Source organism: Sardina pilchardus, chromosome 12 (genome assembly GCF_963854185.1).
Source record: "Sardina pilchardus chromosome 12, fSarPil1.1, whole genome shotgun sequence".
Taxonomy (NCBI): Eukaryota; Metazoa; Chordata; class Actinopteri; order Clupeiformes; family Clupeidae; genus Sardina; species Sardina pilchardus.
Window position 1 is genome coordinate 4,764,754 of NC_085005.1, and position 13,565 is coordinate 4,778,318.

At 45.7% G+C, this 13,565-nt stretch overlaps 1 protein-coding gene across 2 annotated transcripts in view; it reads right to left on the reverse strand.

Annotated features, from left to right (window-relative positions):
* Positions 1-12,769, reverse strand: part of fam184ab (family with sequence similarity 184 member Ab) — a 151,162-nt gene extending 138,393 nt beyond the window's left edge. For both annotated transcript variants that reach the window (XM_062551500.1, XM_062551501.1), the window contains exon 1: positions 11,933-12,769. In XM_062551500.1, the coding sequence (XP_062407484.1) occupies positions 11,933-12,109 (177 nt within the window). In that variant the 5' untranslated portion in view covers positions 12,110-12,769. The remainder of the gene's footprint in view (positions 1-11,932) is intronic.
* Between the last annotated feature and the right edge of the window lie 796 nt (positions 12,770-13,565).

Sequence of the window (13,565 nt, forward strand, 5' to 3'; positions counted from 1 at the left end):
CTGATTGAAGCCTCTTATCGCCAAAAAAGCTGCATTCGGCTCTCTCCAACCTTGGCGAGATCAGCTGCGGCGATAGCCCGCCCGGCATCCCAGGCTTTGACAAGACTAGCGCCTGATTCAGGGGAAAAAACGAGGGATAAAGAAGGAGAGGTGCGGAGGAAGACAGGAATGGGCGGACGGCGATATGATGGAGGATGACGGGCAGTGACGAGGCTTTATCATCAGAGAGCAGTCTGTTCTCACAGGCCCACGCCGGAGCATCCTGGACACCAGGGCAGCGGCAGGCGGGGAGTGGACTTAGCCTGGGGGAAGGACAGGCAAACGACCGCGCCAAAATGGTCTCAGAAAACCTGCTGAGCTGCTCCAGAGAGAGAGAATGAAAGAGAGAGAGAGATGAAGAGAGAAAGAGATGGAGAGAGAGAGAGAAAGAGAAAGAAAGAGACAGAGAAAGAGACAGAAAGAGAGAGATGAAGAGAGAGAGAGAAAGAGAGAAAGAAAGAAAGAGAGAGAGACCAAGAGAGAAAGAGAGAGATAGAGAGAGATGAAGAGAGACAGAGAGTGAGGGAGAGAGAGAGAGATAGAGAGAGATGAAGAGAGAGAGTGAGGGAGAGAGAGAGAGAAAGAGAGCGATAGAGAGAGAAAGGGCTGCACGTCAGCAGCACTGGACCCAAGGAGCATCCTAACTCACACTGGGCCTCTGTCCTGCAGCACGTGTCGTCCAGAGTGATACAGTGGGCAGTTAAAGGAGATGGCCACTGATCCCCGCTTCCGCTGACCTCAAACTCACACAGTACAGGCCAGTACAAAAGAGAGTGGACAGACCTGTTGTGGGGTTAGGCTATGCTGATACCAGGACACCCTCAGCCATATTAGTGCAGTGGCTCAGGAGGTAGAGGAGTCGTCCAGTAACTGGAAGGTTGCTGGTTCGAGCCCAACTCCTCCTGACCCTGTCAAATTGTCCTTGAGCAAGACACTTGACCCCAGTGCTCCCGATGAGCAGGTTGGCACCTTGCATGGCAGCCTCCGCCATCGTTGTGTGTGTGGGTGAATGTGAGGCATGATATGTAAAGCGCTTTGAGTGCCGATAAAAGCGCTACATAAATGCAGTCCATTTACCATTTGGTGCTGAAGACCTGCAGGTTTTACGCAGCACTATAACTCCACTACTAGATTGTGCCAGAGTGAGGAGCACAATCACTAACCCTATGGTAATAAGGGCCCTCATTGATTTGAGCATGTTGGGATCAATACTAATATAATATTGATAGCGCTGTTATATAATTCATTTAATGATCAATAACTCATTTTCATATTGACGGATGGAGAGCGGGCACTGACTGGGCGCGGTGTGTGGAATGATTCACGGTGCTGAATAAGCATGCAGGTAATGTGGAAATCCACAATGATATGAAGCCCATCCGCAAACCCTACGAGTAGAGGGCGCATGACAAGGATCATCAGTATTGGTTATTACACTGATGCATTGTGAGGTATGGTATTACGGTGGCGTCGCCCTTGACTGGAGCTTCTCTCTCTCTCTCTCCCCCTCTCTCTCTCTCTCTCGCTCGCTCTCGCTCTCTCTCTCTCTCCGAGCGTCTAGCGGGCTCCAGACATGCCACGCGGCACCGGGGGGGAAAGAACGGCGTCGACGGCAGCCGCATAGTAATGAGGGTGGCATTTACTCAAGATGATGCTGTCCAGAGGGGGAGAGATGAGGAGATGGGGAGGAGAGAGACAGGGAGGGAGAGAGAGAGGGAGAGAGATGCAGAGAGAGAGGGAGAGAGAGAAATTGAAAATTGAGAGGGAGAGAGAGAGAGATGCAGAGAGAGAGAAAGAGAGAGGAAGAGAGAGAAGTTGGCGAGGCCCGGCCCTCGTTTCTCATCGCTCCCCCTGCAGTGCCGCAGGTGGGAGTCTACAGAGTCAACAGCCATTAACACTGCACCCTTCTGATGCGCGGGGGCAAGCCATCCCAACCCTCCTCCTCGTCCTTAATGGGAACTCTCTTCCAAAATACAAAAAAGCCCAAATGAACTGGAGAGAGGCGGAGAGAAAGCGAGAGAAGGGGGGTTAGAGAGCGGGGAGGATAAAAGGAGAGAATGAAAGGAGAGACAGAGGGAGGCAGGGGGAGGAGAGGAGCGAGTGAGGGAGCGGCGACAAGAAGGGAGAGTTGAGGAAGAGAAGACGGGGTGAGGAGAGGGGGAGGAGGTAGAGAAAAGAGGGGGGGGGGACCGGAGGGGAAGAAAGGAGAAGAGCAGAGGGGCATGCTGTGATTAAGACAGCAGAAATCAATGAGAGTATACAAGAGGAGAGAAGAGCGAGGGAAGAGAGGAGAGGAGGAGAAGAAGAGTGGAGGAGTAGAGAAAAGAGAGGAGGAGAGGAGAGGAGAGGAGGGGGTGGGAACGAGGAGAGAGGAGAGGAAGAGAGAGAAGAGGATGAGTGAACAGGGTGGGAAGAGAAGAGGGGGAGAGGAGAGGAGAGAGAGAAGAGCTGGTGGGAAGAGAGGAGAGGGGAGAGGAGGAGAGGAGATGACTGTGCAAGAGGAGACAAGAGGAGAGGAGAGTAAAGGAGAAAGAAGAGAGGATGGCAAGAGGAGAGAGAAGAGGAGGAAACAAGAGGGTGGAATGACAGAAGAGGGGAGAGAAGATGACTGTGCAAGAGGAGAGGAGACGAGAGGAGAGAGGAGAGGAGAGGAGAACTCAGTGGTCGACTGGTTTGGCAAGTGTCGTTACAAGTGGGCAGAGCAGCACAGCATGTCCCCCTGCACTGCATTCAATTCTGACGGAGAATACAGAAAAGGCATGCGGAATAAAACAGCAGGGGGGCAAATAAAAATGGGGTCAGAATGGTGAAATAAACCCTGAGAGTCAGTGCTGCTGCCTGCCGCACCAATAAAACTTCCACGAGATGGAGGACAAACGTCCACTCCAAATCAGGATATAAATTCAGACTCTCTCACACACACGCGCGCGCACACACACACACACACACACACACACACACAATAAAACTCCCGCCGCTGAGACGGAGGTTATGTTCGCCCGCTTCCGTTCCTATCGCAGCGAAATGTCAGGTGTACCCTTGGCGCCCCAGCCAGCAGCGTGGCCCCTGTCTGGGTGAAGTCCCCACGGGGGGGCCAGAGATAAGGGACGCCATGGGGGCTCTCACAGACTCAACCGGCTCCGGGTCTGCAGGGAGCACTGGCCTTGCTGACCCAACTTAATAATGCATCTAGAGATCGCAGTCCTGTGTGTGTGTGTGTGTGTGTGTGTGTGTGCAGTGTGTAGTGTGTGGTGTGTGTGTGTGTGTGTGTGTGTGTGTGTGTGTGTGTGTGTGTGTGTGTGTGTGTGTGCGTGTGTGTGCGTGCATGCGTGCATGTGTGTGTGTGTGTGTGTGCATGTGTGTGTGTGTGTGTAGTGTGTGTGAGTGTGTGTGTGCATAGTGTGTGTGTGTGTGTGTGTGTGTGGTGTGTGTGTAACAGCCTCTGCTGGGGGAGTATTGATTTATTAATGTTCTCCTGTTTCACAACCTAATACTTACACACTCTGTCATGTAGGCAAGGGATTTAACTAGGATGTGTGTGAGGCAAAAAGGTGTGTGCTTGCGAGTGTGTGTGTGTGTGTGTGTGTGTGTGTGTGTGTGTGTGTGTGTGTGTTTACAATGTGTTGACATGCTCAATGGTCTGGAGGAAGAAAACTGCTATCACTGACTGTGTGTGTGAGCTCTTTTGACAACCCAGCAGTGATCAATCAGTGAGCATGCTCTGCAGTCACAACCAGCAATTAGAGCTGTTTACTAAAACACAAGAAAAAATGTAATTTAGCATGAAAAAAATGGGGCTGTAAATCACCATGAAAACATGGGGGGGATTTTTTTGTGGTTGCTGCTCTTTTGTTCTTGCTGAGATGGGGGCGTTACACACTCCAGACTTCAGACGGAGCCAAAACGTTTCTCTTCAAAAGCAGCTTTGAAGTAGGGTAGCTACTCGTGACTCCAACAATATTGCTTATATAGGCCACACCACTGGAGAGGCTCACCTGTTTTCACACAGACCTAGCAGGGACTCGAGGAAGCCAGACATACAAGACTGAGCGGCAGCAATAGGCCGCTGTGTATAAGCTGCAGGACAGTGTTTAATGGAAGCAAAAAGAGACAAAACCATATTAACTGCCTCCGTGTATTAACCTCATCTTTGCAAAATCGATGTATAAGTCACGGCTAATAGTTGGGAAATTACGGTAACTCAACTTGGCAATGGTACGAAGTGACTGGCTTCATGGGGGGGGGGGGAAGAAAGTAGGTCTGGGATCACCCATATTCCGTTTTGCAGTTTGCATTTGGGTAAACGTATCATATCCTAGTGACTATGATGATCATAATGCTTTTCTACATTGATTATCCATGGGCATGCTAGCAACCAGGATTGCAGTTTCACAGAGTACACACACCTTAAAAGTTTTCAAGAAAATCTTGCGAATGCCCTGCATAAGACCTGAAGAAAAAAACCGCAGGCCAGCCTACATATGACAGCTGCTGTCCAGGTGAGGGGCGGGTAATTTCACAGGTGCCCCGGGGTGAATTCCTCTTGCGCTATCTGCTCTGGATGCCATAAATGGTGGCAATTTTTACAAAGTACTGTAATTTGGCTTTTATAGTGAGCAAATTATCGAGAGGGGAAGAGTTCAGGGGAAAGTGTCTCTCCCTTGCATAGTATGGCATGGATTGAGCTTCTGAAAGCCATTAAAATGGATCTTTCTGGCACAAATCAATCTCCTGCAACGGGGGCACCATTTGAGGTAATCTCATCAACCACTTGCATCATTCTACACCGCCACTCCAGGTCTGTCACCTCTTACAGGGGAAAAAAAGGTCCATACCCATCATCTGCAACCTTTTGATGGCGCCATCAAGAAACTTCTTGGCCTACTTAAGGTTCTGACTCTCAGTCTAAATTGTTGTTTTTTTCAAACAAGCCAAATAAATGAGAGCGTCCTTCTGACACAAAAATGTCTAACTGAGCACCTGCGTAAAGCCCTTTTCAAGACGCACAGCACCTGCGTGTTTCACCATTAACTGATTGCATCACAAGTTCTCTTCCTCTCTCTTTTTCTCCCTCTCTCCATCTCTCCATCCACTCCTCCCTCTAATAAGGCACACTCTAGCCATGGGATGTGAAATTATCTAAATGAAATCTGACAAGGGTTTGTGAGGACTCATGGAGAGGCGCTCTGTCAAGGTTAATAGCGCCTCCCCCGTCTCCCATATCCAGGTCCCTTGCCCATTTCCACTTTTGCCATCCTTCCAAATTACCTTATGTCTATCATCTACTCTATACAACCACAACCACCCACTCCCCCACACCCAGAGGAGAGCCCAACACATTTGCTTTGATATTAGAGGAGAAAAAGAAGAAGAAAAAATGGTAGAAGAAAAAAGCTTGAAGGTACCGTATTTTCCTAACTATTACCCACGGCTTAAATATTGATTTTGCAAAATTTCCTCAGTTATTACATGTAGGTTATGAGGAACACAAGGGCAGTTAACACAGTACTGATATGGTTTTGTTTCTTTTAACTTGCATAAAACACGGTCCTGCGGCTAATGCACAGGTCATTACTGTAAGCAAAAAACACACAATGCTATAGAACTTCACCCAGTGTGCATCATCACTGTGGGCCTGTCAAATGGCCAAACCATTAAGACAAGACTTAGCTTTTTGTAATTTGCATTCACATTCACACTGCCATGCATTAAGCCCCTTTTTCCACGTCATGCTGTAACATTAGGGTGGAATGTGCTGACACACCACCTACTACTTGCAGAAACCAGAGAACGACTCAAAAGCCAGAGCCACAGCCTGCGGCCCACAGGGCCCCTGTGTGTTCTTCCCTAATCACTTTTAAGTTCTCAGACCTCCATGAGCCTCCAGTGTAGCCAGCCACCTACACAGCAATTTTACTGTGTAGAGACCATCCACCAACTGTGAGAGCCTGTTTACTCAGAAACAATATGCTTCTGCAAAGTAAGCATATTTCAGCCTTGTTGGGTTTTTTTGTTTTTTTTCCTGGATCTGGACCTGCAGTGCTCCTTCCGCTGGCTCTGTGCGGGAGCGTGGAGGTGTGAGATGCTGGTTTCCTGAAGGACACCGAGTCACGGGTCTCCCAGCCGGAGCTGGAGAGCAGCCCTCTACCCCCATGGATCCAACCATCTGCTCTCTGCAACAACAAGGGCCCAGTTCAAGCCCAGAACCAAGCAACCGGGCTGGGCTGGGCTGAGCTGGGCTGGCCACTCCAACAGAATATGTGAGTATGGAGAATGTGTGCACTTAAGCTAACAAACTAGAGACTACTACGGCTCTAGAGATAGAGAGAGACCAAGGAGGTGTGAGAGAGAGAGAGGGAAGGAGAGTGAACGAGGGGGGGGGGGGGGGGGGCGGCTAACAAATCAAAGCTGTTTTGAACAACTTCAGAGAGGCGACATCCCAGGGAATGGGACCACCTGGCACTCAAGACTAGGGATCGACCGATATGGTTTTTTCAGGGCCGATACCGATACCGATAATTATGAAATTGGGAAGCCGATAACCGATATGTGCAACCGATAAATGTAAAAATTATGCCATTTTTAGGAAAGGAATATTTGAGTTGAATGCAAAACCCTCTAAATCCATTTTCAGAAATAGCGAAAATCAGTTGTTTTTATAATAACTTCCAGCAGCCTGATGCCTATCAAACTGCAATTTTTAATGTCTTCTATCAATTAAAAACAAATCAAAAGTTGGACTGGTAATAAAGTTTACCAAAATTAGATAGGCCAGCATATTTATGTATTGCATATGGACTTTTGGATGGGAATTACATCTGAATTTTTTCTATATTGGTTATAGACTATACACATAACTTGCATAAGTCCTTAGCGTAAATATTACAACTTGTAGAATGCAGAGGTGGCTAGGCTACTGGTTATTAGTTTGAATTTATTTTCATTGGCCTCCTGGACTGCGTGTGTGTGTGTAGGCTACCGTGTGTGAGCGCGCATGAAGAGGGGGGAGAGGGAGAAAAAGAGAACTTAGTTGGGATGACACTGGCGTGTTTAAGTTCAAATAGCACTTCAAATAGGCTAATAAAGTTATGTGTATATTATGTACTAAAGCAATGTGCTTTTAGGACCTGAGTTCGAGTCACGTTATGACTTTCTGACAAGTTACCACCTTCGGGGATTTATCATGAAAGGCTTTACCACTGCCACATTTATTTCGCTAGTGAGTTTTAAATTCTCAATAAAGCCTGTTGTGTTGGCTTACGCTAAACGGATCATTAGCCTGCACAACACTAACGTTACGTTTTATTTCGGCTTCCCTCGACTCTCTCTATGGCTGCTATAACTCTTCGTATAGCCTACTACACATTAACAAGCGTAACGTCGCCAAATGGGGTTTTAGAAGCCTACGTTAGCCTCCGTTACGTTTAGCAAATGGTGAGACTGTTTGCTTTATGCACAGCATTACAGTTTGATTGGGACTGATAAGATGCTATTTCTGTTGCTGCCTTTTGCAACTTTCGTGTAGAAGTTTATTACTTCTTGCAGACTGCAGTGCCAGCGACATACGCTGCTTTCTACGAATGAGTTCCCGTTCCGGTTCCCGTTCCCGTTGTTCAGTTTCTCCGCCTCAAAACAGACTTTCACATAGTTTAGCCTCCGGTGTTGATTGGCTGATACGTTGTGCTTAGCAAATCAGATGGTGTGGTGGGCGGGACATTGCTGTAGAGCTCAGAGTGATGAGTGCAGGCAGTGGAGGCCGCGTTAGGGACAGAACGGCTGCAAAATATATGTTATCGGCTTATCGGTGAAAAATATGGCCGATACCGATAACTATAAAAATGCAGAATATCGGCCAAAAATATCGGCCTGGCCGATTATCGGTCGACCCCTACTCAAGACAGAAAGAGAAGAGATGAACAAGACAAAAAGAAAACATGCAGGAGGGGTAAAACAACAGCATTCCTTGAGGTGGTTATAATGTCTTAGTGCTTTTCATCAGCTCTCAGTGACAGGCGAGCAGCATTTCTTATCCCTCACCAGTAATATTTATTTAGAAAAAGTGGTCTCTAAACGCGCCTTTGGCTGATGAAAAGTAAAATAGGATGTAGGAGAGGAGGTGGTGAGGGCTGATTGTGTTCCTGGGCCAGTACCGCCAAAAGCCAAGCCAAGTATGAGAATAACAGGGGTGCAATGTTTACTTTTTGCCTTGCCAACTGAACTAGCCCTGCTTAATTAAAGCAGTGAACTCTTTCCCGGAAGTTGCCAGTCAACCCCATTATGTAACGTAACCCGTAAAGGGGGGAAGGTTCGTCTTGCTGCTCCTATTACGCTTTTGACGGGCCTGACGCGTGCTCGGGGGGGAATTTTACACGCAGGTCTAATTTCATTGCTCAGATCTCTCAGGCAACCACTGGCACGCTCCTCCACTGACGGGGCACGTCATGTCAGTCCGACCATGCCAGCCTTCCACCTCCTAGAGCGCTCGAAGCACATTCCTCTCTTACAGCCTCTCGAACGCTGGAAACGGATGACTGGAGAGGATTAGCGCTGGTCCTTAAAAAGTTAGCACACCTCGTAAATGGGCAAGGTCGGACCAGGTAGCCATTTATTTCTTTTTGTGTCTTTTTTTTTTTTTTACAGTAATGAGTATTTTTTTTGTGGGTGTTCAATTGCAGTGAATTTTACAGAGCTGGTTGCTATGGGAGCAATATGCGACACAGGCAGGCTGTATTTTCTTGACAACCATGTTCTATAAAACGCAACGGACAGTAAAATGCAGCTCTGAGGAGGCAAGAGGGAGAGACATGCTCGGTCTGTGCTCTAATTTTATTTGACAATGGCCAAAACAGAGCTTCCTCATAGCTCTCTGAAAGGAGACCAGAAACATTAGGCTAGAGCAGGACTGACATATTTGAATACAACTAGGCTAGGCCTAGATAGATACACTAATAGGCCAATGTTTTTAATAGACTTATAGGTCCCACACAAATATTTCTGAGCAAACCACTTGCAGATTTGAAGGGATATCACTTTGGCCTAGTGTGATGTTTAAATTATTCAAATGGAAGACACACATTTTAAATGCAAAGTTGTGCACAATATCTTGTTTCACAGATACTTTCAAAGACCTTGATGAGCATTTCTTGTCCAGATGCTTGTTACTACAAGGTACCAACAATGTGTAAATAATAAATAACACAAAATTGATCACAAAAAAAATCTAAATTGTGTAAACAACAACAACAACAACAACAAAACATATAAAGAAGCAAAGCCATCCACAGCTAGGCTATATGGTCTTCCCATAGTATCCAACTCACCTATGAATAAGATACAAAGTGCCTCGATTGGTAACTGTCAGAGTAGTTCCCAAAACGCCACAGGATTGTGCACTGTGCACTCAGACCCTTTATAAAGGGCATAACGGATCATTCTAGACAGAGTCCAGCAAAGCCCATCCTCAGGACAATCTGAGTTGGGAGAGGTCAGGACAGTAGCCCAGCCATTAATAATTTATCATCCTGGAAAGGGAAAGGTGCGAAACCCCATGACATTAATTAATTCTCACACATCCTATTCTCTGCCACAAACAGAGAGAGAAGGAGAGAGAAAGAAAGGGAGAGAGAGAGAAAGAGAGAGAGAGAGAGACAGAAAGAGATTCGCAGATTTGCAGATTTCTAAATTAATGAAAAGTCAAGGTTTAGCTTCCGGCAACAGAAAACAGATCGCACAGAACAGATTGTGCTGTTTTGAGCAAAAACAGCACCCACCACTCGGTAGTTAATGCAAGTTCAAAAATCCGACAGAGCGCATTCTGTCCACTGCAATATATCCTGCAGGCTGTACAACCACTGCACAAAAACTGCCGGTCTTACAAGTTTCATTAGTATAGAATTTAGCCTATCAAATCGTAAGTCTGTTGCTTGATTTGATCACTAGGCCTCATTTGTTTTTGCTGGTGTCATTACCATAATTTCAAGACATTAGGTCATTACAGGGGCAACAAACAGGCTATTTAAACAACTTTATTCTGTCCACATATATCCTGACATATACGCAACGACGTCAAGGTTATGAAGACATGACTGACAGGTAGGCCTATTTGCCTGCTAGCCCATTGATTCATGAGGTAGGCCTAGATTAGATTAGTATGGCATTTCACCTTACAACCTTTCGTTCATGAGAGAAACAGGTTCTCTGCTGTTGTACATTGATTGAGAGATAAAAAAAAAGGAGCGAATGTACTGTTACATCTGCTACAAAAAGTTTGTCAAACATAACCCTCAGCCTTATCGTCTAAGGCTGATGACCCTGAGACAGTGATGGAATGTAAAGCCTGACAGGGTTGCTGTCTCTCATTAGTGGCTTCCATGATCTTATTGGATCACTCTTCTTCATTATTAGATTCTACAGACGGAGGTTGTAGACCACAGACCGCGCTTTTCCCAAGCCCCTCTGATGAGAGTGTCCTCTAGGAAGGAATGAACATTGCTGCAGGTCATGGAGGCATAACTGTAGCAATGCCATTTCACGATTAATCCTGGACAAGGTCTCTATCTTGATTGCTTGAATTACATTGCATTTTTTTGCCCAGAGAAAGGCCATGGATGTCAGGAGTGATAGCAAAAGGTAAACATTAACACTCTATGAAATAGTTCATAAAAAGGATGCATTTATTAGAGCATGGTTGAAGGGATGAAGCTCTTCCCTCCTATAAAGAAGGTGATTTCTGTATAGACTACGTCTATGAGAGGGACCTTGTGAGGTCTGCCATGGAGAGGATCGGAAATATGAATCATCCCCGTGAATAAGAGGGCAGCCGCAGGGACAGAGAACAATGATGGTCTATTTCGGAGTGCTATTTTTTATGACTAGGCTTAAAGAGAAGGGAGATTATAATAATAAAATTATGTTTTCACATATTTGAAATACTAGTCTACCTTAATCTGTCACTGTTTTGCAGCCTTTAGCTAAATCTACGAATGTTTTGCAGATATCTTCATGTCCATTAGGTTTATGATCTGATGGTAGGCTATTGACAAACAAAGAGTGATTAAAATGGCCTTCTTATAACATGCTTATAACTAAGCATAGACTAGCCCAAATCTAATATTATTCAACCGTGTTACATTTCATTTCATCTGAAAATGTGCACAATTTAGAGTCTATATTTTAAATGACAGCTACTTAACTTATAGATTACCTGTAGTCTAACAAATTTCCATCCAATGTTATGCAGTCTGACATATTTAATGACTTGTGAATTAACCTACACCACTTACGTTATTTCGGCTTCTAAACAGACAATTGAATGCCCTAAACAGTGGCCTAAATGCAACAGACTACTGATATAAGGGAAAAGGGAAAAGGGAAAAGCCAGGGGGGGGGGGGGGGTATAGCCTATGAAGTTGAACATGTTCAGGGGTCTGTTTGTGGTCTGTGTGTGGGGCAAATGGGCTCAGTTGAAACGTGAACATAAATTCTTCATTTTTCCTCCCCTTTTGCCAGAAGACTGCTTACAGGAGCGCGAGCTTCAGTCACGTTGTCATAACAGCACAAGGACGATTCGGATTTTGTTGCAACCAAATAAAGCACAAGCTATCGTGTAGGAAGGAAGGAAGGTGTCATCAAAGTTAGCCAATGTGTAGGGTTTGTGCTCAGCGTTAACAGCAAAAACAATACCAGTAAGAGGGAACACTGAATGGGCTGTCCAGAGAAAGTGATTAGCTTAGAGCATCTTTTTCCGTGACTGATAGCCTCTAACCTCCAGCACGCGCTGACAAGTGCAGCTGGATGCGAGAGCACATCACTTGGCAGCCCACAATCGATGCGCTTACGTTCAAGGTAGACACAAATATTTCAGATCACAGGCTGCCAGGGTATGGGGTCTTACCTTGGTTAGCTGGGCAATCTTCTTGCTCATTTTGAGATGAAGATCTTGAGTATATTCCATGGCGTTGCCCGATTGGAAAGGCATTGAAGACGGGTGACCAGAATTATATTTCCCCGCTCCGGTCGATGAATTGCCAGCAGGGCTGTAGTATTGCTGCCAACCCGCTCCAGTCGCCATCTTCACGATCCTTCAAATGTGTTACTACTGTATATGATTGTGTTAAATTAATGGCACGGTGGTTTGAACTGTCTCCGTCAACGAGGAGTTTTCTACTGAGACCCGCTGAGGCAAAACACATCCAGGCGTCAACCCAGTAGCACTCCTTGTTAATTTAAATGAGTCATTGTTATAACAGTCCGGACAAAATACCACCGATACAGCTTGGTACTATTGAAGAATGTTATGGTAAAAACTGTTATCGCTAACGTTAGCTACGCAGCTTGTGAAGTGTGTTGTATTCAGCTGTCCTTATTTTCTGAGGCAGGTCGTATAACTGTTAGCGTAATAGACATCCTTGTTCATCTTATCTCTCGTAGTCTTCAAGAGCAAATGGCAAACAAGCGCACCTTCAGAGGGCGAAATCAACGGTACAAGACAGCTAGAATAGCTTACGTTTGTGTTTTGGCATTCGGATTCCTCAAATTCTCCGCTGTCTTTATGGCATTTGGCTATTCCATGGGATGTTTCAGCTGTCCCGCGACGCAGATGTTTGCACGGATAAAAATAGCTTCGGCTTGCAGGTGGGTCACGTTTTAGACCCAGTGATTTCAGCAGAGAGAACCGGACCGAGTAGGATCGGTAGGATCCGGGGTCTTTCTATCTGCTCTTCTGCGTGTGTGTGTGTGTGTGTGCGTGTGTGTGTAGCTATGACAGGCTGAGTGGTTGGTTGCTGCACTGCTCAAGACTCTGTTACCATGGATCACTTCAACAGTTTACATTACTGTCACTGACGTCAGTTCCGCCGCTCGCTGTTTGCGTTCTTTCACTCTTTTCATTGATGCAAATCTGAAACGGATTTAGCTGAATATTGTTGAGATAAAAAAAAAAAAGCAACAACAACATTTGCACTAATTACAGGCTATCTTGTGCACCTGCAACCTAGAAGAAGGTAGCTTTGTCCATTTGTGTAATGTCATCAAGGTAGGCATTGTAGGCTATAGGCTAAAGCTTGTTTTTTAAGGCTAAATGTAGGCCTACCCAACCGCAAGAGGAAGTGATGGAAATGCAATATAATGAATAATGCCTATAATCGAATGCAATGAAAAGTAAGGTAAATTAGCCTACTTCAGAATTCCTTCAGGGATGCACAGATTTGAGTTTTCTATAACCTAAGTATGGTTTCAGCGACAATTTCCTCTGACAGATTATCTGCAGAAGTGAACATACTGTAGGTGAGATGTTATTTAAATTACCAGTAACTCGTTGTTGTGTACTATGCTGTGCTTTATTTAGTGCAGTAGTTATTAACTATGAAAATAGGGTAGATTATAGAAAAGGCCTAGGCTAGAGTGGTCTACAGCGATCAATAATCTGAAACAACAGTCTTATGAGCACACTTAACACATTTGGTTTGGTTGCTCACTTGGAGAACATCAACTAAGAATATGTCCCGTCCCCCCATCCCCCCTTGATT